Source organism: Salmo salar, chromosome ssa12 (genome assembly GCF_905237065.1).
Source record: "Salmo salar chromosome ssa12, Ssal_v3.1, whole genome shotgun sequence".
In the NCBI taxonomy this organism is placed as follows: domain Eukaryota; kingdom Metazoa; phylum Chordata; class Actinopteri; order Salmoniformes; family Salmonidae; genus Salmo; species Salmo salar.
In genome coordinates this window covers 93,575,825-93,602,215 of record NC_059453.1, presented here as the reverse complement: position 1 = coordinate 93,602,215, position 26,391 = coordinate 93,575,825, and the positions used below count along the sequence as shown (strand labels likewise).

Sequence of the window (26,391 nt, the reverse complement as noted above, 5' to 3'; positions counted from 1 at the left end):
TCCTCTACTGTACTGTCCTCTACTGTCCTCTACTGTCCTGTACTGTATTCTACTGTACTGTCCTCTACTGTACTGTCCTCTACTGTCCTCTACTGTACTGTACTGTATTCTACTGTACTGTCCTCTACTGTACTCTACTGTACTGTCCTCTACTGTCCTCTACTGTACTGTACTGTATTCTACTGTACTGTCCTCTACTGTACTCTACTGTACTGTACTGTCCTCTACTGTACTGTCCTCTACTGTCCTCTACTGTACTCTACTGTCCTCTACTGTACTGTCCTCTACTGTACTCTACTGTACTGTACCCAGCCTGTACCTAGCCTGTACCCAGCCTGTACCCAGCCTGTACCTAGCCTGTACCCAGCCTGTACCCAGCCAGTACCTAGCCTGTACCCAGCCTGTACCCAGCCTGTACCTTGCCTGTACCCAGCCTGTACCTAGCCTGTACCCTGCCTGTACCCAGCCTGTACCCAGCCTGTACCTAGCCTGTACCCAGCCTGTACCTAGCCTGTACCCAGCCTGTACCCAGCCTGTACCCAGCCTGTACCTAGCCTGTACCCAGCCTGTACCCAGCCTGTACCTAGCCTGTACCCAGCCCGTACCTAGCCCGTACCCAGCCCGTACCCAGCCCGTTCCTAGCCTGTACCCAGCCTGTACCTAGCCTGTACCCAGCCCACCACAATAAACAGTTCTGGGAATAAATACACCCATCTCAGCAATATCATATTAATTTATATAGTGTGTGTGGTGGTGAGCATCTAGCGCTGCTGTTTGGGACATGTTACCTGCTGCCATGTATTCACTCTATCAAAGATCTTCTCTGTCCTTCTCACAAAAGAGTGGACAAGATATAGCAGGGGAACTCTGATGTCAAACAGAAAGGACATACCACTGTCATATACATACATCCACGTACCTCTGAGGGACTTGCTGTCTAGACCAGTGGTGTTGACTTGGTCTCTGACATCATCCCAGAGATGAACAGAGGACTGGAGAGGCTTGTTGTCGTCATTGAATAACCCTGAGGACTCCTGTCCCTGGGGGGTTAGGCCTGGTACTGTGGTGGGGCTGCCTGGAACTACAGAGAAGAAGAAAACTTATTTACTCACAGACACTCCCTGGAGTAGTTTGGGGATTAAATGCCTTGCTCTAGGATAATGATGCAAGACTATGCCCCAATAGATTTCCCTGTCGGGTATAGGATTTGAACCAGCAACCCTTTGGTTGCTGGTCCACTTCTCTAATGTACCTGTCATCATCTCAGGCTGCTCCTCCACATCTTGGTCCAGGTCCATGAGGGACAGGGGAGAGGGCTGGGAGGGCTGGGAGGTGGACAGCAGGGTGGGTGGCCCATCACTCAGCAGGGCATCACATGACAGTAGGAACAACAGTGTGGAGCCTGGAAAGAGAGAGAAGGAAAGAGAGAAGGAAAGAAAGAGGGAAGGAAAGAGAGAAGGAAAGATAGAAAGAGAAAGAAAGAAAGAGAGAGAGAGAGAAGGACAGGGAGAGAGAGAAGGAAAGAAAGAGATGAGAGAGATGGAAAGAGAGAGAGAGAGAGAGAGAAGGAGAGACGGAGAGAGAAGATTTCCATCCATTTCTTAGATATACTAGGTAAGTACCAGCTTACATCGGGCTGTGAAATAAAGCATTGCTAAATGAAGATTTACTAAAATAAGATTTACTAAATGAAGATTTACTAAAATAAGATTTACTAAATGAAGATTTACTAAAATAAGATTTACTAAATGAAGATTTACTAAAATAAGATTTACTAAATTAAGATTTACTAAAATAAGATTTACTAAATTAAGATTTACTAAATTAAGATTTACTAAAATAAGATTTACTAAATTAAGATTTACTAAATTAAGATTTACTAAAATAAGATTTACTAAAATAAGATTTACTAAATTAAGATTTACTAAATTAAGATTTACTAAAATAAGATGTCCTTTCAAATAGACTCCAGTCACCCAAGTTATAGACTGTTTTCTCTGCTACCGATAGGCAAGCAACACCGGAGCGCCAAGTCTAGGGCCAAGTCTAGGGCCAAGTCTAGGACCAAGTCTAGGGCCAAGTCTAGGGCCAAGTCTAGGGCCAAGTCTAGGGCCAAGTCTAGGACCAAGTCTAGGACCAAGTCTAGGACCAAGTCTAGGACCAAGTTTAGGACCAAGTCTAGGACCAAGTTTAGGACCAAGTCTAGGACCAAGTCTAGGACCAAGTCTAGGACCAAGTCTAGGACCAAGTCTAGGACCAAGTTTAGGACCAAGTCTAGGACCAAAAGGTTCCTCAACAGCTTCTACCCCCAAGTCATTAGACTGCTGAACAATTCATAAAAATCGCCACTGGACAATTTACATTGATCCCCCCCCCCCCGTACACTGCTGCTACTCGCTGTTTGTTTGTTACGTATGCATAGTCACTTTCTTCTTCTTGAACTGCACTGTTGGTTAAAAGGCTTGTAAATAACCATTTCACGGTAAAGTCTACACGTTGTATTCGGTGCATGTGGCAAATAAAGTTTGGTTTGATTTGAAATAGAAGGTAATACTCTAAATGTGTAGCTGGTCCCGTGTGGCTCAGTTGGTAGAGCATGGTGTTTGCAATGCCAGGGTTGTGGGTTCGATTCCCACGGGGGACCAGTACGGAGAAATAAATGTATGAAATGTATGCATTCGACGGAGGACCAGTATGTGAAAATGTATGCATGCACTTCTGTAAGTCGCTCTGGATAAGTGTGTCTGTAAAATGACTAAAAGCAGATAATGTATGTGACAGATAGACATTAAGTTACTAAGCACTTGAGTGACACCTGTCAGTCTTTGACCTGTTAAAGAATGTGCCCCTGTCTGATCCCAGCCCCAGTTTTAACCACAAATGGCTTTAATACAGTCTAGAGTCCAACCAGCTTTAATTCCACACTGTTTGAATATGTTGAACTATGAGGTCACACTGGGCTAAGCTCCCCAGTGGCTCTGTCACCAGCCACATGACAAGAAGACAGATTTATTCCTTGTTCTCAAAATACATTTCCCATCCTAGCCATGACTTTCTAAATGCTGAGTCACAGAGCCTTGCAGATACTGTAGATAAGTAAGCCTGGCTCCTCTTTGACTAGGACAATGAGGTCACGGCTACATGGCAGAAAGCATCACCAAGACAGAGGTTTAGGCTCTTGTTTATTCCCAAAACACACTTTCCAGGCTGTGGATTTCATTAATGCAGAGTCACAGAGGCTTGTAGTTAGATAAGGACAAGCCTTTACAGCTGGCAGGGCTTCTGTCACTGATACATAACTCATACACATCTCTGTTCTCTTCCTGGTGTGGCTCTGTCTGCTGGCTCTTCATACACATCTCTGTTCTCTTCCTGGTGTGGCTCTGTCTGCTGGCTCTTCATACACATCTCTGTTCTCTTCCTGGCGTGGCTCTGTCTGTCTGCTGGCTCTTCAAACACATCTCTGTTCTCTTCCTGGCGTGGCTCTGTCCGTCTGCTGGCTCTTCAAACACATCTCTGTTCTCTTCCTGGCGTGGCTCTGTCTGTCTGCTGGCTCTTCATACACATCTCTGTTCTCTTCCTGGCGTGGCTCTGTCTGCTGGCTCTTCAAACACATCTCTGTTCTCTTCCTGGCGTGGCTCTGTCTGCTGGCTCTTCAAACACATCTCTGTTCTCTTCCTGGCGTGGCTCTGTCTGTCTGCTGGCTCTTCAAACACATCTCTGTTCTCTTCCTGGTGTGGCTCTGTCTGTGCTGCTGGCTCTTCAAACACATCTCTGTTCTCTTCCTGGCGTGGCTCTGTCTGCGCTGGCTCTTCATACACATCTCTGTTCTCTTCCTGGCGTGGCTCTGTCTCTGCTGGCTCTTCAAACACATCTCTGTTCTCTTCCTGGCGTGGCTCTGTCTGCTGGCTCTTCAAACACATCTCTGTTCTCTTCCTGGTGTGGCTCTGTCTGTCTGCTGGCTCTTCAAACACATCTCTGTTCTCTTCCTGGTGTGGCTCTGTCTGTCTGCTGGCTCTTCAAACACATCTCTGTTCTCTTCCTGGTGTGGCTCTGTCTGTCTGTCTGCTGGCTCTTCAAACACATCTCTGTTCTCTTCCTGGCGTGGCTCTGTCTATCTGCTGGCTCTTCAAACACATCTCTGTTCTCTTCCTGGCGTGGCTCTGTCTATCTGCTGGCTCTTCAAACACATCTCTGTTCTCTTCCTGGCGTGGCTCTGTCTGCTGGCTCTTCAAACACATCTCTGTTCTCTTCCTGGTGTGGCTCTGTCTGTCTGTCTGCTGGCTCTTCAAACACATCTCTGTTCTCTTCCTGGCGTGGCTCTGTCTGCTGGCTCTTCAAACACATCTCTGTTCTCTTCCTGGCGTGGCTCTGTCTGCTGGCTCTTCAAACACATCTCTGTTCTCTTCCTGGCGTGGCTCTGTCTGCTGGCTCTTCAAACACATCTCTGTTCTCTTCCTGGCGTGGCTCTGTCTGCTGGCTCTTCAAACACATCTCTGTTCTCTTCCTGGTGTGGCTCTGTCTGTCTGTCTGCTGGCTCTTCAAACACATCTCTGTTCTCTTCCTGGCGTGGCTCTGTCTGCTGGCTCTTCAAACACATCTCTGTTCTCTTCCTGGTGTGGCTCTGTCTGCTGGCTCTTCAAACACATCTCTGTTCTCTTCCTGGCGTGGCTCTGTCTGCTGGCTCTTCAAACACATCTCTGTTCTCTTCCTGGCGTGGCTCTGTCTGCTGGCTCTTCAAACACATCTCTGTTCTCTTCCTGGTGTGGCTCTGTCTGCTGGCTCTTCAAACACATCTCTGTTCTCTTCCTGGTGTGGCTCTGTCTGCTGGCTCTTCAAACACATCTCTGTTCTCTTCCTGGTGTGGCTCTGTCTGTCTGCTGGCTCTTCAAACACATCTCTGTTCTCTTCCTGGTGTGGCTCTGTCTGCTGGCTCTTCAAACACATCTCTGTTCTCTTCCTGGTGTGGCTCTGTCTGTCTGCTGGCTCTTCAAACACATCTCTGTTCTCTTCCTGGCGTGGCTCTGTCTGTCTGCTGGCTCTTCAAACACATCTCTGTTCTCTTCCTGGCGTGGCTCTGTCTGTCTGCTGGCTCTTCATACACATCTCTGTTCTCTTCCTGGCGTGGCTCTGTCTGTCTGCTGGCTCTTCAAACACATCCCGGTTGTTTGGGGCCTCTGGCCGCTTCAAAGTGGAAATTATAACCTTCAGAAGCCTTTTAACCTCGAAAAGCGAACATATGGAATTGTTTTAAGATGGTCATACCATGAATCATGTAGCTATTTGATTTTGAATTTTTGCTATAAAAAAAACATGTATAAAACAATTATTTGATAAAATATTGAATTTGGCCTTTACTACAATAGCCCATAGAAACACATTGAATAACACATTCATAAATGCCAAAAAAAAGACAGTCCAAAAATGTATCATAAGGAATGAAGGTTTTGTAATAAGTGTCTGTCCTATGTCTAGGAGATATAAGAAAGCTCACAAAATATATATATTTTTTTGGACACATATTTAACCCCTTATATTTATTAGCACGAAACTACCTCCAGACTTCCATTCATTCGTATGGTTTAACTTAAAAACTCGTAGAGCAGAATGGAGAACACTATCGTCTTATTGAGTCTCTTATCTCTCCATAGAGCAGTCAGTCATAGGCCTTCCGAGTAGTGCAGCTGTCTAAAGCATTCCATTGTAGTGCTTGAGGTGTCACTACAGACCTGGGTTCAATCCCAGGCTGTGTCACAGCTGTGCGTGTCCGGGAGACCCATGAGGAGTCGCACAATTGGCCCAGCGTCGTCAGTTTTACATTTTCTGCATTGCCAAAAAAGTTATCCTGCAACAGGCTGATCAAATTAAGATCCTCCTCTGAGTCCCCAGAACTTCTGGTGTGACTAACTGGGTTTGAACCTGTCTCAACCATGAGGCAGTGTTAGCGCGCCGAGCTAAAGGCTGAAGCTCAGGGAGCTAACACAAGTCTTCCGGCAGGTCTCAGGCAATGTAAGGAATCATGGGAACGTGTTTCACTGGACCACATACTGGCCAACTATTATAGTACTGGTCTGGTTGTGTTCTCTCTGAGTTTCCACATGGCTGTCTGCGTCTAACCTTGGGTACGTCCCAATGACACCCCAATTACCTATACAGTGCACTACTTTTGAGCAGGGCCCATAGGGAAAAGTGGCCCTTTTTCACCAACGAGCTGAAACAGTAATGTATTCTACATCTAGCTTCAAGGTCAAGACTTGGACAGCTGTATTTTACATCTAGCTTCAAGGTCAAGACTTGTACATATGTATTCTACATCTAGCTTCAAGGTCAAGACTTTTACATATGTATTCTACATCTAGCTTCAAGGTCAAGACTTGTACATATGTATTCTACATCTAGCTTCATGGTCAAGACTTTTACATATGTATTCCACATCTAGCTTCAAGGTCAAGACTTTTACATATGTATTCTACATCTAGCTTCAAGGTCAAGACTTTTACATATGTATTCCACATCTAGCTTCAAGGTCAAGACTTTTACATATGTATTCCACATCTAGCTTCAAGGTCAAGACTTTTACATATGTATTCTACATCTAGCTTCAAGGTCAAGACTTGTACATATGTATTCTACATCTAGCTTCAAGGTCAAGACTTGGAGATCACCCAGGACTGAGACAAAACTTTACATTGAATGTCACTTCATTGACCCATGACTGATAGAAAGGCTAAGTACTACTGACCATAATAATTCACACTCGCACAACAACAACAACAAGAGCAACAACAACAACAACAAGAGCAACAACAACAAGAGCAACATCAACAACAAGAGCAACAACAACAACAACAACAAGAGCAACAACAACAACAAGAGCAACATCAACAACAACAACAAGAGCAACAACAACAACAAGAGCAACATCAACAACAACAACAAGAGCAACAACAACAACAAGAGCAACAACAACATCAACAACAACAACAAGAGCAACAACAACAACAAGAGCAACATCAACAACAAGAGCAACAACAACAACAAGAGCAACATCAACAACAACAACAAGAGCAACAACAACAACAAGAGCAACATCAACAACAAGAGCAACAACAACAACAAGAGCAACATCAACAACAACAACAAGAGCAACAACAACAACAAGAGCAACAACAACAACAAGAGCAACATCAACAACAAGAGCAACATCAACAACAACAACAAGAGCAACAACAACAACAAGAGCAACAACAACAACAAGAGCAACATCAACAACAACAACAAGAGCAACAACAACAACAAGAGCAACAACAACAACAAGAGCAACATCAACAACAAGAGCAACAACAACAACAAGAGCAACATCAACAACAACAACAAGAGCAACAACAACAACAAGAGCAACATCAACAACAAGAGCAACAACAACAACAAGAGCAACATCAACAACAAGAGCAACATCAACAACAACAACAAGAGCATCATCAACAACAACAAGAGCAACAACAACAACAACACAAGCAACAACAACAACAAGAGCAACATCAACAACAACAACAAGAGCAACAACAACAACAAGAGCAACATCAACAACAACAAGAGCAACAACAACAACAACAACAACAAGACACTAATAAATCATACCAAACAGATACCAGATATTTGTTTCCTTTACTTGGAACATGATCTATGGAGGATCCCTGATTGTGATAAATATATATGTATTCCACAGTAAATCTCTCTGTTGCAGTCAAACTTCCTGTGTAGCCATTTGTTACTCCTTGTGTTATATAGCAGCCCTTTGCAGGGAAAGCATGTGGTTCTCTGCTCTCCTGCTGAGCTCTGGAAGGGGCAATGTTGTTAACCATCTGGTCTGGACCTAAGCAACCACATCCTTCAAATGTGCACTGCACTCACAGGCACTGCACCACACTGGGCATTGACTGTGCAATTCTAGTGTGTGTGTGTCAGCTACTTTGTTATCTCTGTCTTAGGATTTCCAACATCGTCTTCTTCATGGAGGTCAATAGAATGATTAAAGACTATTCTCTGCTCTCAGTAGTTTCCAGGATGCTGCTGTAGGTGCACTCACTCACAATCACTGCACCACACCAGACATCCTTCACAATCACTGCACCGCACATCCTTCACAATCACTACACCACACATCCTTCACAATCACTGCATCACATTTTTACATTTTAGTCATTTAGCAGACGCTCCTATCCAGAGCAACTTACAGTAATGAATGCATACATTTCATACATTTTTTCCCCCATACTGGTCCCCCGTGGGAATCGAACCCACAACCCTGGCGTTGCAAACACCATGCTCTACCAACTGAGCCACACGGGATCCATGGACATCCTTCACAATCACTGCATCGCATCGGACATCCTTCACATCCTTCACAATCACTGCATCGCATCGGACATCCTTCACAATCACTGCGTCACATTGGACATCCTTCACAATCACTGCATCGCATCGGACATCCTTCACATCCTTCACAATCACTGCATCGCATTGGACATCCTTCACATCCTTCACAATCACTGCATCGCATTGGACATCCTTCACATCCTTCACAATCACTGCATCGCATTGGACATCCTTCACAATCACTGCATCGCATTGGACATCCTTCACAATCACTGCATCGCATCGGACATCCTTCACAATCACTGCATCGCATCGGACATCCTTCACAATCACTGCGTCACATTGGACATCCTTCACAATCACTGCGTCACATTGGACATCCTTCACAATCACTGCATCGCATTGGACATCCTTCAAAATCACTGCATCGCATCGGACATCCTTCACAATCACTGCATCGCATTGGACATCCTTCACAATCACTGCATCGCATCGGACATCTTTCACAATCACTGCGTCACATTGGACATCCTTCACAATCACTGCATCGCATTGGACATCCTTCAAAATCACTGCATCGCATCGGACATCCTTCACAATCACTGCATCGCATTGGACATCCTTCACAATCACTGCATCGCATCGGACATCTTTCACAATCACTGCGTCACATTGGACATCCTTCACAATCACTGCATCGCATTGGACATCCTTCACAATCACTGCATCGCATTGGACATCCTTCACAATCACTGTATTACATTGGACTTGATATTGATTGTTTGATTCTTCATCTTTGACCCAAGTCATTTGCATCTTTAGCCAATGGTGTATGTGCACAATGATAATGTACACACACAAGCACTTTAGCTGATTGTTCTGAAGAGTTATCTCAGGACTTCCACTGTCGTCTTCTATCTCCTTCTCCTACCCAATCAGAAGGGCGATGTACATCTGATGGAGGTCAATACCATGATGAATGTTTATTCAACCAGCCGAGAATACTGTCCAGAATGCTGCTGGGATGATAGGAGAATGGGCAACAGACAGAGGCTAGTGGACTTTGCAGCGTTGCATAGGCAGGTAGCGAGCTTTAAGGGTAGATAGTATGATGACCCTAACTCTTCATGACCCTAACTCAATCACTGCATCACACCACACTGGACATTGACTGTATGACTCTACATAATTATCTTTAGCCAAAGCGTAGGTACATACACTACCGGTCAATAGTTTTAGAACACCTACTCATTCAAGGGTTTTTCTTAATTTTTTACTATTTTCTACATTGTAGAATAATAGTGAAGACATCAAAACTATGAAATAACACATATGGAATCATGTAGGAAAAAAAAAAAAATGTTAAACAAATCAAAATAGATTTTATATTTGAGATTCTTCAAATAACCACCCTTTGCCTTGATGACAGCTTTGCGCACTCTTGGCATTCTCTCAACCAGCTTCACCTGGAATGCTTTCCCAACAGTCTTGAAGGTGTTCAAACATATGCTGAGCACTTGTTGGCTGCTTTTCCTTCACACTACGTTCAGACTCATCCCAAACCATCTCAATTTGATTGAAGTTGGTTGATTGTGGAGGCCAGGCCATCTGATGCAGCACTCCATCACTCTCCTTCTTGGTCAAATAGCCCTTACACAGCCTGGAGGTGTGTTGGGTCATTGTCCTGTTGAAAAACAAATGATAGTCCCACTAAGCCCAAACCCGATGGGATGGTGTATCACTGCAGTATGCTGTAATAGCCATGCTGGTTAAGTGTGCCATGAATTCTAAATAGATCACAGACAGTGTCACCAGCAAAACACCCCCACATCATAACACCTCCTCCTCCATGCTTTACAGTGGGAAATAAACATGCAGAGATCATCCGTTCACCCACACCGCGTCTAACAAAGAAACAGCGGTTGGAACCAAACATCTCCAATTTGGACTCGAGACTCCGGACTTCATTGCTCGTGTTTCATGGCCCAAGCAAGTCTTCTTCTTATTGGTGTCCATTAGTAGTGGTTTCTTTGCAGCAATTCGACCATGAAGGCCTGATTCACGCAGTCTTCTCTGAACAGTTGATGTTGAGATGTGTCTGTTACTTAAACTCTGTGAAGAATTTATTTGGCCTGTAATTTCTGTGGCTGGTAACTCTAATGAACTTATCCTCTGCAGCAGACGTAACTCTGGGTCTTCCATTCCTGTGGCGGTCCTCATTAGAGCACGTTTCATAGCGCCTGATGATTTTTGCAACTGCACTTGAAGAAACTTTCAAAGTTCCTGACATTTTTCTCTTTGGTTATTTGAGCTGTTCTTGCCATAATATGGACTTGGACCAAATAGTGCTATCTTCTATTTTACCTTTATTTAACTAGGCAAGTCAGTTAACCTCTATGGGCTAGGTGGGACGCTTGCGTCCCACCTACGTAACAGCCACTGCCAGCCTGTGGCGCGATTTTCAAAACCTTAAAAATCCTATTACTTCAATTTCTCAAACATATGACTATTTTACAGCCATTTAAAGACAAGACTCTCGTTAATCTAACCACACTGTCCGATTTCAAAAAGGCTTTACAACGAAAGCAAAACATTAGATTATGTCAGCAGAGTACCAAGCCAGAAATAATCAGACACCCATTTTTCAAGCCAGCATATAATGTCACCAAAACCCAGAAGACAGCTAAATGCAGCACTCACCTTTGATGATCTTCATCAGATGACAACCCTAGGACATTATGTTATACAATACATGCATGTTTTGTTCAATCAAGTTCATATTTATATCAAAAACCAGCTTTTTACATTAGCATGTGACGTTCAGAACTAGCATACCCCCGCAAACTTCCGGGAATTCGCTAACATTTTACTAAATTACTCACGATAAACGTTCACAAAAAGCATAACAATTATTTTAAGAATTATAGATACAGACCTCCTCTATGCACTCGATATGTCCGATTTTAAAATAGCTTTTTGGTGAAAGCACATTTTGCAATATTCTAAGTACATAGCCCAGGCATCACGGGCTCGCTATTTAGACACCCGGCAAGTTTAGCACTCACCATAATCATATTTACTATTATAAAAGTTTGATTACCTTTTGTTGTCTTCGTCAGAATGCACACCCAGGACTGTTACTTCAATAACAAATGTTGGTTTGGTCCAAAATAATCCATCGTTATATCCGAATAGCGGCGTTTTGTTTGTGCGTTCCAGACACTATCCGAAATAGTAAAGAAGTGTCGCGCGCATGGCGCAATTCGTGACAATAAAATTCTAAATATTCCATTACCGTACTTCGAAGCATGTCAACCGCTGTTTAAAATCAATTTTTACGACATTTTTCTCGTAGAAAAGCGATAATATTCCGACAGGGAATCTCCTTTTCGGCAAACAGAGGAAAAAATCCCAAAGGCGGGGCGGTCGGGGTCACGCGCATAAGCCCAGTGTCCCTTGATCGGCCACTTGAGAAAGGCGATAATGTGTTTCAGCCTGGGGCTGGAATGACGACATTCTGTTTTTTCCCGGGCTCTGAGCGCCTATGGACGACGTGGGAAGTGTCACGTTAGAGCAGAGATCCTTAGTAAATGATAGAGATGGAAAAGAAGTTCAAGAAATTGTCAGACAGGCCACTTCCTGTAAAGGAATCTCTCAGGTTTTGACCTGCCATTTGAGTTCTGTTATACTCACAGACACCATTCAAACAGTTTTAGAAAATTTAGGGTGTTTTCTATCCATATGTAATAAGTATATGCATATTCTAGTTACTGGGTAGGAGTGGTAACCAGATTAAATCGGGTATGTTTTTTATCCAGCCGTGTCAATACTGCCCCCTAGCCCTAACAGGTTAACTAAGAACAAATTCTTATTTTCAATGACAGCCTAGGAACAGTGGGTTAACTGCCTTGTTCAGGGGCAGAACGACAGATTTGTACCTTGTCAGCTCGGGGATTCGATCTTGCAACCTTTCAGTTACTAGTCCAACGCTCTAACCACTAGGCTACGCTGCCGCCCCTATATACCCCCCTACCTTGTCACAACCCAACTGATTGGCTCAAACACATTAAGAAGAAAATAAATTCCACAAATTAACTTTTAAGAAGGCTCACCTGTTAATTGAAATGCATTCCAGGTGACTACCTCGTGAAGCTGGTTGAGAGAATGCCAAGAGTGTGCAAAGCTGTCATCAAGGCAAAGGGTGGCTATTTGAAGAATGTCATTTCTTTAACACTTTTTTGGTTACTACATGATTCCATATGTGTTATTTCATATTTTTTGATGTCTTCACTATTATTCTACAATTTAGAAAATAGTAAAAATAAAGAAAAACCCTTGAATGAGTAAGTGTTCTAAAACTTTTGACCGGTAGTATATACTCTGTGTGTGTGATTCACACAAGTGCTTCAGGCTGCTTCATCTTTATAGAGCTCTCTATCTCATTATATCCATATCATATCATAGCCACCATGGCCTATTTATTGCCTTTACCTCCCTTATCTCACCTCATTTGCTCACATTGTATATAGACTTATTTTTCTACTGTATTATTGACTGTATGTTTGTTTTTACTCCATGTGTAACTCTGTGTTGTTGTATGTTGTCGAACTGCTTTGCTTTATCTTGGCCAGGTCGCAGTTGTAAATGACAACTTGTTCTCAACTTGCCTACCTGGTTAAATAAAGGTTAAATAAATAAATTAAATATCATTCTACATCAGTAATCAATCACTTACCTGTCCTGCTAAGTACATTCATGAGGGTCAATAGTATGATGAATGACTACTCTAGCTGCTTTGAATGGGTTCCAGGATGATGCTGTGTCCTGTAGGAGGATGGCAGGGCTATAGCCAGAGGGAGGGAGGCTGACTTTACAGCACTGCGTAGGCAGCCAGGTAGCTTTAGCTGTGGGTAGTAGTGAAATGTATAGTGCCTGTTCTCTGGCTGCCTACAGTGTACATTTCTCACAGCAGAAAACTGTTGAAAGTGTACAGGCTGAGATTACCAAGTTCATATGTGTATACAGTTCATTTGGAAAATGTTCAGACTCCTTGAATTTTTCCACATTTTGATATGTTACATCCTTCTTCTAAAATTGATTTAATCAATGTTTTTCCTCATACATCCACACACAATAACTACCCCATAATGACATCACAATACCCCATAATGACATCACAATACCCCATAATGACAAAGAGAAAACAGGTTTAAAAATTATTTTTTTTAAATACCATATTTACATAAGTATTCAGACCCTTTGCTAAGAGACTTGCAATTTAACTCAGGTGCATCTTGTTTCCATTGATCATCCTTGAGATGTTTCTACAACTTGATTGGAGTCCACCTGTGGTAAATTGATTGGACATGATTTGGAAAGGAACACACCTGTCTATATAAGGTCCCACAGTTGACAGTGCATGTCAGAGTAAAACCCAAGCCAGCAAGTCGAAGGAATTGTCCGTAGAGCTCTGAGACAAGATTGTGTCGAGGTACAGATCTGGGGAAGGGTACCAAAACATTTCTGCAGCATTAAAAGTCCCCAAGATTACAACCTAGTGGCCCCCATCATTTTGTTTGGAACCACCAAGACTCTTCCTAGAGCTGGCCGCCCGGCCAAACTGAGCAATCGGGGGAGAAGGGCCTTGGTCAGGGAGGTGACCAAGAACCCGATGGTCACTCTGACAGAGCTCTAGAGTTCCTCTGTGGAGATGGGAGAACCTTCCAGAAGGACAACCATCTCTGCAGCACTCCACCAATCAGGCCTTTATGGTAGAGTGGCCAGACAGAAGCCACTCCTCAGTAAAAGGCACATGACAGCCCGCTTGGAGTTTGCCAAAAGGCACCTAAAGGACTCAGACCATGAGAAACAAGATTCTCTGGTCTGATGAAACCAAGATTGAACTCTTTGGCCTGAAAGCCGAAGCATCACATCTGGAGGAAACCTGGCACCATCCCTATGGTGAAGCATGGTGGTGGCAGCATCATGCTGTGGGAATGTTTTTTCAGTGGCAGGGACTGGGAGACTAGTCAGGATCGAGGGAAAGATGAACAGAGCAAGTACAGAGAGATCCTTGATGAAAACCTGCTCCAGAGCACTCAGGACCTCAGACTGGGGCAAAGGTTCACTTTCCAACAAGAGAGCGACCCTAAGCACACAGCCAAGAACACAGGAGTGGCTTCAGGACAAGTTTCGGAATGACCTTGAGTGGCCCAGCCAGACCCCGGACTTGAACCCGATCGAACATCTCTGGAGAGACCTGAAAATAGCTGTGCAGCAACGCTCCCCATCCAACCTGACAGAGCTTGAGAGGATCTACAGAGAAGAATGGGAGAAACTCCCCAAATACAGGTGTGCCGAAGCTTGTAGCGTCATACCCAAGAAGACTCGAGGCTGTAATCGCTGCCAAAGGTGCTTCAACAAAGTACTGAGTAAAGGGTCTGAATACTTATTTAAATGTGATATATATATTTATTTTTTTTATGTTTGGACTATTGCTAAAATGTCAAACCTGTTTTTGCTTTTTCATTTTGGGGTATTGTGTGTAGTGTGATACTGAAGAAAAAAACAATTGAAAAAAACAATTGAATCCATTTTAGAATAAGGCTGTAATGTAAAAAAAAAAATTGGGGGGGGGAAAGTCAAGGGGTCTGAATACTTTCCAAATGCACTGTAATATAATAATATAATAATCTTTGAGAATATAGTCACTGAGAAACAATCACGGTGTTGGATATTGAATCCTTCCTGATGTCGTGAGCCAGCCAGCCAATGCAGTGGAAAGTATTGTGTTGAAGTAAACACATTTTACAGAGCCAGTGGAGGGAGGGAAGTTTCAGAGAAACCTATAGGCTACTGTACCGAAGTGCTGTCCTTGTTCTTCTGTGCCTGCATAGTGCTTAAAACAGATGTCAGCACTACTGTAAATGTCAGCACTACTGTAAATGTCAGCACTACTGTAAATGTCAGCACTACTGTAAATATCAGCACCACTGTAGATGTCAGCATTACTGTAAATGTCAGCCCTACTGTAAATATCAGCACTACTGTAGATGTCAGCACTACTGTAAATGTCAGCACTACTGTAAATGTCAGCACTACTGTAAATATCAGCACTACTGTAGATGTCAGCATTACTGTAAATGTCAGCCCTACTGTAAATATCAGCACTACTGTAGATGTCAGCATTACTGTAAATGTCAGCCCTACTGTAAATATCAGCACTACTGTAAATGTCAGCACTGGACCAATAGAGCAACAAGGTAATATTCTCATTGGCTGTCATGGAAATAGGACAGCAAATAATACAATCCCCTCATTAAAAAAATGATGAAGTTGGCAAATGATTGTCCCGAGTCTGGATGAGGTGAAATGATATAGAGAAATGATGGAGCCTGGTTCCATACCAGTAGGCCAACTCCTCTGACTACTGTTTTCATTGAACCAAACAATACAATAAGTTGGCTATAGCACTGAGTGGCAACACTAATTAGTGGCCTCTGTTCTGATGGTTTACAATGTTCCATGCAATCAATATCTGTCAAGTACAGTGTCACTACAATTAAACTATGGGTTGAGGGGTTGAGTGGTAAGTCACTTGTTAACTCAGAAGGAAAACAACTGTTCCATAAGACTGTGAAGATAAATGTGTGTACTGTGAAGATAAATGTGTGTACTGTCTAGTAATGGGATAATAATGGGATGATAATCTCCAACCAGGTTTGACTGTGCTGTGCTCGTCGTGTCCAGTATAATGACTAGCCTGTAGGAGCGCACCACCATAACTTCATTAATAAAGCCTACACATAACTGGGCTTCCTTAGATCATCAATTCTAGATCTATACAATCCAGCTCCTCGTGAGTTTGGTGTTGCTTCTCGACTGTCTGAGGACAGACTTCTTTCTATAGGCTGTGTACTGTACTACACAGAAACAGGCAAAACAGTACTGTACTGTAAACTATAATATTTATTGTTTTTGACATTAAATCTATTTTAAATCTAAATGATCTCATGACGCCAGATTAACAAAAAGAAAAACAATATATATATATATATATATATATTATTTTTTTTTAAACACACTGGTTTCATGTTTAAACACAGGTCTACTTGAAATCACTACTGCACCAAATCAGTGGGTCCACTTTTATAATAAGCCTCACAAATGAGTCACATTTAATATTATCTTCTATTAGGGTGTAGAAGATATCAAGTAGGAGATAACAGACCATAACTACATGGATTTTCTTTGGATACGTCCAGGCCCTCCTTTGTTGAGCAACAGAATGATGATGACAATGTTATGCATCTGTGAATATTGCATGAGAAAACACGGCGTGTGATTTATGATTGCTGCAGAAACACACTCAGTGAGACACGTTGAGCTTTTTTAGTTGATAATTCATAGTAGAAAGGATCCTGGTCGAAAACACGAATAACCATCATTTAAACAATTACAAATGATACCATTTTTTTTTTGTATCAATGTTTCAACAACCAAGCAATGTTTCAATTGAAAAGAGATTGAGCGCGTAGTTTACGTTGATTTGGGCTATAATGCGACACCAATAACAGTAACTAGACTACTGTAGCGGCGCAGACCTGCCATAATAAAAACAAGACTTACCGAATAAAAGCGGGCGACGCAGGCCTGCCATGACTGCAGCGAAAACAATTCCAGACTATTTAGAAGTGTTATTACTCGTTGGTTTTCAGCTGTAGCGGGCAGAGAGAACGCGCCTCATCGCATACTGGCTGGTTAAGGGAAACGCTAAACGTAATAAGCGTCTGAACTTGGATACTCCGGTTCACGATTATCTGCATCTCTCTCAGCGCTGTGTGTGTGTGTGTGTGTGGAGACAGGCTCGCACTGACAGATGCTGCTAATATGGTGCTTTCAAGACAACTCGGAAACTCGGTATCTCCGAAGTTAAAAATGTATGTACGTTATTGGTCTATTTTGATATTTTCCAAGTGTTGAAGCTCCGGCACCATGTTTCTTCAACGAGTGTGCAAGTCGGAAATTTCCGAGTTGTCTTGAACGCGGCACATGACAACGCCTGTCTGTGCGGGCATACGCACCCGTCAGAGTATGTCACATAATGTAAACAATGACACTTAAGAGGTAAACCCTCTCGTCTGAATGAAATGTTGACAGTCACATTCTTTCGTGTAAATGATAGCACGGGTGCAGTGATTAATTTAAACTAGAAGAACAGGCCTTTATGTATTCTACCAATTGTACACCACACACCCACAATTTGGGTTTTCTGATAAAAGAGCTGTAGAGATGCAACCTGGTCTCAGAGCATATCGTATTATTCTTTTAGTAAATCCGAGACACCCTATTTAGTATGACATGTTAAATTTTCGTATTAACTTGTGGATGTCCATCATGGTATGATATGTTACGAATGTACAATTCCTACAATGTTACAAATTCAATTTCGTAAAATGTTATGAATTTGCAAATTCATAACATATACCATGACGGACATCCACAGATTTGTTGTAGCTAACGTTAGCTAGGTGGCTAATGCTAACGTTAGCTAGCTCTAGGGGTTAAGGTTAGGAGTTAGGTTAACCTGTTAGGGCTAGGGGGCAGTATTGACACGGCTGGATAAAAAACATACCCGATTTAATCTGGTTACCACTCCTACCCAGTAACTAGAATATGCATATACTTATTACATATGGATAGAAAACACCCTAAATTTTCTAAAACTGTTTGAATGGTGTCTGTGAGTATAACAGAACTCAAATGGCAGGTCAAAACCTGAGAGATTCCTTTACAGGAAGTGGCCTGTCTGACCATTTCTTGAACTTCTTTTCCATCTCTATCATTTACTAAGGATCTCTGCTCTAACGTGACACTTCCCACGTCGTCCATAGGCGCTCAGAGCCCGGGAAAAAACAGAATGTCGTCATTCCAGCCCCAGGCTGAAACACATTATCGCCTTTCTCAAGTGGCCGATCAAGGGACACTGGGCTTATGCGCGTGACCCCGACTGCCCCCGCCTTTGGGATTTTTTCCTCTGTTTGCCGAAAAGGAGATTACCTGTTGGAATATTATCGCTTTTCTACGAGAAAAATGTCGTAAAAATTGATTTTAAACAGCGGTTGACATGCTTCGAAGTACGGTAATGGAATATTTAGAATTTTATTGTCACGAATTGCGCCATGCGCGCGACACTTCTTTACTATTTCGGATAGTGTCTGGAACGCACGAACAAAACGCCGCTATTCGGATATAACAATGGATTATTTTGGACCAAACCAACATTTGTTATTGAAGTAGCAGTCCTGGGTGTGCATTCTGACGAAGACAACAAAAGGTAATCAAACTTTTATAATAGTAAATCTGATATTGGTGAGTGCTAAACTTGCCGGGTGTCTAAATAAGCGAGCCCGTGATGCCTGGGCTATGTACTTAGAATATTGCAAAATGTGCTTTCACCAAAAAGCTATTTTAAAATCGGACATATCGAGTGCATAGAGGAGGTCTGTATCTATAATTCTTAAAATAATTGTTATGCTTTTTGTGAACGTTTATCGTGAGTAATTTAGTAAAATGTTAGCGAATTCCCGGAAGTTTGCGGGGGTATGCTAGTTCTGAACGTCACATGCTAATGTAAAAAGCTGGTTTTTGATATAAATATGAACTTGATTGAACAAAACATGCATGTATTGTATAACATAATGTCCTAGGGTTGTCATCTGATGAAGATCATCAAAGGTGAGTGCTGCATTTAGCTGTCTTCTGGGTTTTGGTGACATTATATGCTGGCTTGAAAAATGGGTGTCTGATTATTTCTGGCTTGGTACTCTGCTGACATAATCTAATGTTTTGCTTTCGTTGTAAAGCCTTTTTGAAATCGGACAGTGTGGTTAGATTAACGAGAGTCTTGTCTTTAAATGGCTGTAAAATAGTCATATGTTTGAGAAATTGAAGTAATAGGATTTTTAAGGTTTTGAAAATCGCGCCACAGGCTGGCAGTGGCTGTTACGTAGGTGGGACGCAAGCGTCCCACCTAGCCCATAGAGGTTAACTGACTTGCCTAGTTAAATAAAGGTAAAATAGAAGATAGCACTATTTGGTCCAAGTCCATATTATGGCAAGAACAGCTCAAATAACCAAAGAGAAAAATGTCAGGAACTTTGAAAGTTTCTTCAAGTGCAGTTGCAAAAATCATCAGGCGCTATGAAACGTGCTCTAATGAGGACCGCCACAGGAATGGAAGACCCAGAGTTACGTCTGCTGCAGAGGATAAGTTCATTAGAGTTACCAGCCACAGAAATTACAGGCCAAATAAATTCTTCACAGAGTTTAAGTAACAGACACATCTCAACATCAACTGTTCAGAGAAGACTGCGTGAATCAGGCCTTCATGGTCGAATTGCTGCAAAGAAACCACTACTAATGGACACCAATAAGAAGAAGACTTGCTTGGGCCATGAAACACGAGCAATGAAGTCCGGAGTCTCGAGTCCAAATTGGAGATGTTTGGTTCCAACCGCTGTTTCTTTGTTAGACGCGGTGTGGGTGAACGGATGATCTCTGCATGTTTATTTCCCACTGTAAAGCATGGAGGAGGAGGTGTTATGATGTGGGGGTGTTTTGCTGGTGACACTGTCTGTCATCTATTTAGAATTCATGGCACACTTAACCAGCATGGCTATTACAGCATACTGCAGTGATACACCATCCCATCGGGTTTGGGCTTAGTGGGACTATCATTTGTTTTTCAACAGGACAATGACCCAACACACCTCCAGGCTGTGTAAGGGCTATTTGACCAAGAAGGAGAGTGATGGAGTGCTGCATCAGATGACCTGGCCTCCACAATCAACCAACTTCAATCAAATTGAGATGGTTTGGGATGAGTCTGAACGTAGTGTGAAGGAAAAGCAGCCAACAAGTGCTCAGCATATGTTTGAACACCTTCAAGACTGTTGGGAAAGCATTCCAGGTGAAGCTGGTTGAGAGAATGCCAAGAGTGCGCAAAGCTGTCATCAAGGCAAAGGGTGGTTATTTGAAGAATCTCAAATATAAAATCTATTTTGATTTGTTTAACACTTTTTTTTTTGTTCCTACATGATTCCATATGTGTTATTTCATAGTTTTGATGTCTTCACTATTATTCTACAATGTAGAAAATAGTAAAAAATTAAGAAAAACCCTTGAATGAGTAGGTGTTCTAAAACTATTGACCGGTAGTGTATGTACCTACGCTTTGGCTAAAGATAATTATGTAGAGTCATACAGTCAATGTCCAGTGTGGTGTGATGCAGTGATTGAGTTAGGGTCGTGAAGAGTTAGGGTCATCATGGGACTATCATTTATCATTTATCACTATCATGGGACTATCATTAGCCTTCCCTGTGGCTCAGTTGGTAGAGCATGGTGTTTGCAACGCCAGGGTTGTGGGTTCGATTCCCACGGGGGGCCAGTAGGATTTTTATTTTTTTAAGTATGAAATGAAATGTATGCATTCACTACTGTAAGTCGCTCTGGATAAGAGCGTCTGCTAAATGACTAAAATGTAAAAATGATCATACTATCTACCCTTAAAGCTCGCTACCTGCCTATGCAACGCTGCAAAGTCCACTAGCCTCTGTCTGTTGCCCATTCTCCTATCATCCCAGCAGCATTCTGGACAGTATTCTCGGCTGGTTGAATAAACATTCATCATGGTATTGACCTCCATCAGATGTACATCGCCCTTCTGATTGGGTAGGAGAAGGAGATAGAAGACGACAGTGGAAGTCCTGAGATAACTCTTCAGAACAATCAGCTAAAGTGCTTGTGTGTGTACATTATCATTGTGCACATACACCACTGGCTAAAGATGCAAATGACTTGGGTCAAAGATGAAGAATCAAACAATCAATATCAAGTCCAATGTAATACAGTGATTGTGAAGGATGTCCAATGCGATGCAGTGATTGTGAAGGATGTCCAATGCGATGCAGTGATTGTGAAGGATGTCCAATGCGATGCAGTGATTGTGAAGGATGTGAAGGATGTCCGATGCGATGCAGTGATTGTGAAGGTTGTCCAATGCGATGCAGTGATTGTGAAGGATGTGAAGGATGTCCGATGCGATGCAGTGATTGTGAAGGATGTCCGATGTGATGCAGTGATTGTGAAGGATGTCCGATGTGATGCAGTGATTGTGAAGGATGTCCGATGTGATGCAGTGATTGTGAAGGATGTCCATGGATCCCGTGTGGCTCAGTTGGTAGAGCATGGTGTTTGCAACGCCAGGGTTGTGGGTTCGATTCCCACGGGGGACCAGTATGGGGGGAAAAAATGTATGAAATGTATGCATTCATTACTGTAAGTCGCTCTGGATAGGAGCGTCTGCTAAATGACTAAAATGTAAAAATGTGATGCAGTGATTGTGAAGGATGTGCGGTGTAGTGATTGTGAAGGATGTGCGGTGCAGTGATTGTGAAGGATGTGAAGGATGTCTGGTGCAGTGATTGTGAAGGATGTCTGGTGCGGTTCAGTGATTGTGAGTGCACCTACAGCAGCATCCTGGAAACTACTGAGAGCAGAGAATAGTCTTTAATCATTCTATTGACCTCCATGAAGAAGACGATGTTGGAAATCCTAAGACAGAGATAACAAAGTAGCTGACACACACACACTAGAATTGCCAGTCAATGCCCAGTGTGGTGCAGTGCCTGTGAGTGCAGTGCACATTTGAAGGATGTGGTTGCTTAGGTCCAGACCAGATGGTTAACAACATTGCCCCTTCCAGAGCTCAGCAGGAGAGCAGAGAACCACATGCTTTCCCTGCAAAGGGCTGCTATATAACACAAGGAGTAACAAATGGCTACACAGGAAGTTGGACTGCAACAGAGAGATTTACTGTGGAATACATATATATTTATCACAATCAGGGATCCTCCATAGATCTATGGGCAAGCGTCCCACCTAGCCCATGAGGTTAAAGGTTTAGGATAAGGGTTAGCTAAAAGGTTAAGGTTAGGAGAAGGGGAAGGGTTAAGGTTAGGGGAAAGGTTAGCAAACATGCAAAGTAGAAAAAAAATAGTATTTAGTTGCTAACTAGCGCAAATGCTAAAGTTGTCCGTGATGAGATTCGAACATGCACACTCCTTTCATTTGTGTTAAGTAAACGTAGCATGTCAAACTAATTTGAGTGTCATAGACTAGATGTACAATGTTACGTCTAGTCAATGAGACCAGGCTGAGATATACAGCAGGCTAGGAGTTTGATTCACTGATAGACGAGATGTAGAGACAAAATCAAATCAACTCATTTTTATCTGTCACATGCGTCATAAACAACCCGTGAGACGAGTGAAACTTACTTACGGGTCCTTTTCTAACAAAGCAAAGTAAAAAAAAATAAAAAAAATAAAGTGACACAAGGAATACATTTCACAGCAAATACCAATGACAGGTAATTGAGGTAGCCATGTAGTACATTCAGGAAGTATTCAGACCCCGTTGACTTTTTCCACATTTTGTTACGTTACAGCCTTAATCTAAAATGGATTATATCATTTTTTTCCCCCTCATCAATCTACATGCAATACCCCATAATGACAAAGAGAAAACTTATGGTAGAGTGGCCAGACGGAAGCCACTCCTCAGTAAAAGGCACACGACAGCCCGCTTGGAGTTTTCCAAAAGGCACCTAAAAGGACTAAGACCATGAGAAACAAGATTCCCTGGTCTGATGAAACCAAGATTGAACTCTTTGTCCTGAATGCCAAGCGTTACGTCTGGAGGAAACCTGGCACCATCCCTACGGTGAAGCATGGTGGAGGAAACCTGGCACCATCCCTACGGTGAAGCATGGTGGGGGAAACCTGGCACCATCCCTACGGTGAAGCATGGTGGTGGCAGTATCATGTTGTGGGGATGTTTTCCAGCAGAAGGGACTGGGAGACTAGTCAGGGTCGAGAGAAAGATGAACGGAGCAAAGTACAGAGAGATCCTAGATGAAAACCTGCTCCAGAGCGTTCAGGACCCCAGACTAGGGAAAAGGTTCACCTTCCAACAGGACAACAACACAGCCAAGACAACATAGGAGTCTCTGAATGTCCTTGAGTGGCCCAGCCAGAGCCCGGACTTGAACATCTCTGGAGAGACCTGAAAATAGATGTGCAGCGACACTCCCCATCCAACCTGACAGAGCTTGAGGATCTGCAGAGAAGAATGGGAGAAACTCCCCAAATACAGGTGTGCCAAGCTTGTAGCGTCATACCCAAGAATACTCGGTGCTGCAGTCGCTGCCAAAGGTGCTTCAACAAAGTACTAGGGTATAGTATAGGGTCTGAATACTTATGTAAATGTTATATTTCAGTTCTGTATTTTTAATACATTTGCAAAGATTTCAAAAAACCTATTTTTGCTTTGTCATTGTGGGATATTGTGTATAGATTGAGGGGAAAAAAACAATTTAGTCCATTTTAGAATAAGGCTGTAACGTAACAAAATGTGGAAAAGTCAAGGGGATCCGAATACTTTCCAAATGCACTGACGATGTCATCAATGCACTTAATGAAGATGGTGACTGTGGTAAACAATGTTATCGGATGAATCCCAAAACATACAGTTGAAGTCTGAAGTTTACATACACTTAGGTTGGAGTCATTAAAACTCGTTTTTCAACCACTCCACAAATTTCTTGTTTACAAACTATAGTTTTGGCAAGTCGGTTAGGACATCTACTTTGTGCATGACACAAGTCATTTTTCCAACAATTGTTTACAGACAGATTATTTCACCTAATCACAATTCCAGTAGGTCAGAAGTTTACATACACTAAGTTGACTGTGTCTTTTAACATCTTGGAAAATTCCAGACAATTGTGTCATGGCTTTAGAAGCTTCTGATAGACTAATTGACATCATTTGAGTCAATTGGAGGTGTACCTGTGGATGTATTTCAAGGCCTACCTTCCAACTCAGTGCCTCTTTGCTTGACATCATGGGAAAATCAAAAGAAATCAGCCACGACCTCAGAAAAAAACTGTAGACCTCCACAAGTCTGGTTCATCCTTGGGAGTAATTTCCAAATGCCTGAAGGTACCACGTTCATCTGTACAAACAATAGTACGCAAGTATAAACACCAAGGGACCACGCAGCCATCATACCGCTCAGGAAGGAGACGAGCTCTGTCTCCTAGAGATGAACGTACTTTAGTGCGAAAAGTGCAAATCAATCCCAGAATAACAGCAAAGGACCTTGTGAAGATGCTGGAGGAAACAGGTACAAAAGTATCTATATCCACAGTAAAACGAGTCCAATATAGACATAACCTGAAAGGCCGCTCAACAAGGAAGAAGCCACTGCTCCAAAACCACCATAAAACAGCCAGACTACAGTTTGCAACTGCACATGGGGACAAAGATTGTAGAACTGTTTGGCCATAATGACCATCGTTATATTTGGAGGAAAAAGGGGGAGGCTTGCAAGCCGAAGAACACCATCCCAACCGTGAAGCACAGGGGTGGCAGCATCATGTTGTGGGGGTGCTTTGCTGCACAAGGGACTGGTGCCCTTCACAAAATAGATGACATCATGAAGAAGTAAAATTATGTGGATATGTTAAAGCAACATCAAGACATCAGTCAGGAAGTTAAAGCTTGGTCGCAAATGGGACTTACAAATGGACAATGACCCTAACTAAGCATACTTCCAAAGTTGTGGCAAAATGGCTTAAGGACAACAAAGTCAAGGTATTGGAGTGGCCATCACAAAGCCCTGACCTCAATCCTATAGAAAATTTGTGGGCAGAACTGAAAAAGCGTGTGCGAGCAAGGAGGCCTACAAACTTGACTCAGTTACACCAGCTGTCAGGAGGAATGGGCCAAACTTCACCCAACTTATTGTGGGAAGCTTGTGGAAGGCTACCTGAAACATTTGACCCAAGTTAAACAATTTAAAGGCAAATACTAATTGAGTGTATGTAAACTTCTGATCCACTGGGAATGTGATGAAAGAAATAAAAGTTGAAATAAATCACTCTACTATTATTCTGACATTTCACATTCTTAAAATAAAGTGGTGATCCTAACTGACCTAAGACAGGGCATTTTTACTAGGATTAAATGTCAGGAATTGTGAAAAACTGAGTTTAAATGTATTTGGCTAAGGTGTATGTCAACTTCCGACCAATCTGTGCCAGTGAAACAGTTCTGTAGCTTAGCATTCGCTTCAAATCGGACCAGTTTCCGTATTGAGCGTGTCACTACTACTTCCTGTTTAAGTTTTTGCTTGTAAGAAGGAAGCAGGAGGACAGAGTTATGGTCTGATTTGCCAAAGAGATAGCGATGGAGGACCTTGACACCTTTGTGTGTGTGTGTGGAGTAAAAGGACATCTCGAGTTGTCACCTCTGGTTGCACAGGTGACATGGTGGTAGAGGTCAAACAGAGTTAAGCATAAGTAAATGGAACGTTGATCTCTTTTTATGCACTTCTGAGTATTTTGACCTTGAACTTATGCATGAGAATAGCATGCTAAATCACCTGCTATTCGTTCGGGGTGGAGATTTAAGAAATGTAGGTGTGGCCTACAGATACACCTCTACATCCCACGGCTATTAGAGGTGTTAAGGGTGCTGCTCCACCCCCTGCAAAATGGGAATAGTCAATTAAAATGTTACGTAACAGAGCGCAGACCAAGGCCTAACAGTTCGAACCCGAATTGGCCGTCGTCACAGTTCTGGTTAGAGTAGGCAATAGAGGAATTTAAATTCTATTACCATGGGTTATAGAACTGAATGTGGCAATTATCAAATGAGTCAAACCACTATTTTTGATTCAATATATTTTGTTCGTAAACGCTCTCCGAACCAGTTATAATTCATACATACTTTCCCCCCACGTGTCTAAATAGACAAGATGGTGTATTTTTTATATCTATCAAATTGGTGTTGAAACAGAGATGAATATGCATATATTAAAATATATTTCTTTAATTGATCCCTATTTTCTGAACCCGTTCTCTCAATGTATTTTAGTCTGTCA

The 26,391-nt window shown here is 42.5% G+C and overlaps 1 protein-coding gene across 1 annotated transcript in view; it reads right to left on the bottom strand.

Annotated features, from left to right (window-relative positions):
• The window catches only part of LOC106566198 (podocalyxin-like protein 2), a 30,500-nt gene extending 12,991 nt beyond the window's left edge, over positions 1-17,509 (bottom strand). The window contains exons 1-3 of the mRNA XM_045692148.1: positions 17,008-17,509; positions 1,253-1,402; positions 920-1,081 (exon numbers count right to left, since the gene is read on the bottom strand). Coding sequence (XP_045548104.1) covers positions 920-1,081; positions 1,253-1,402; positions 17,008-17,038 — 343 coding nt within the window. The 5' untranslated portion in view covers positions 17,039-17,509. The remainder of the gene's footprint in view (positions 1-919; positions 1,082-1,252; positions 1,403-17,007) is intronic.
• Positions 17,510-26,391: the final 8,882 nt, after the last annotated feature.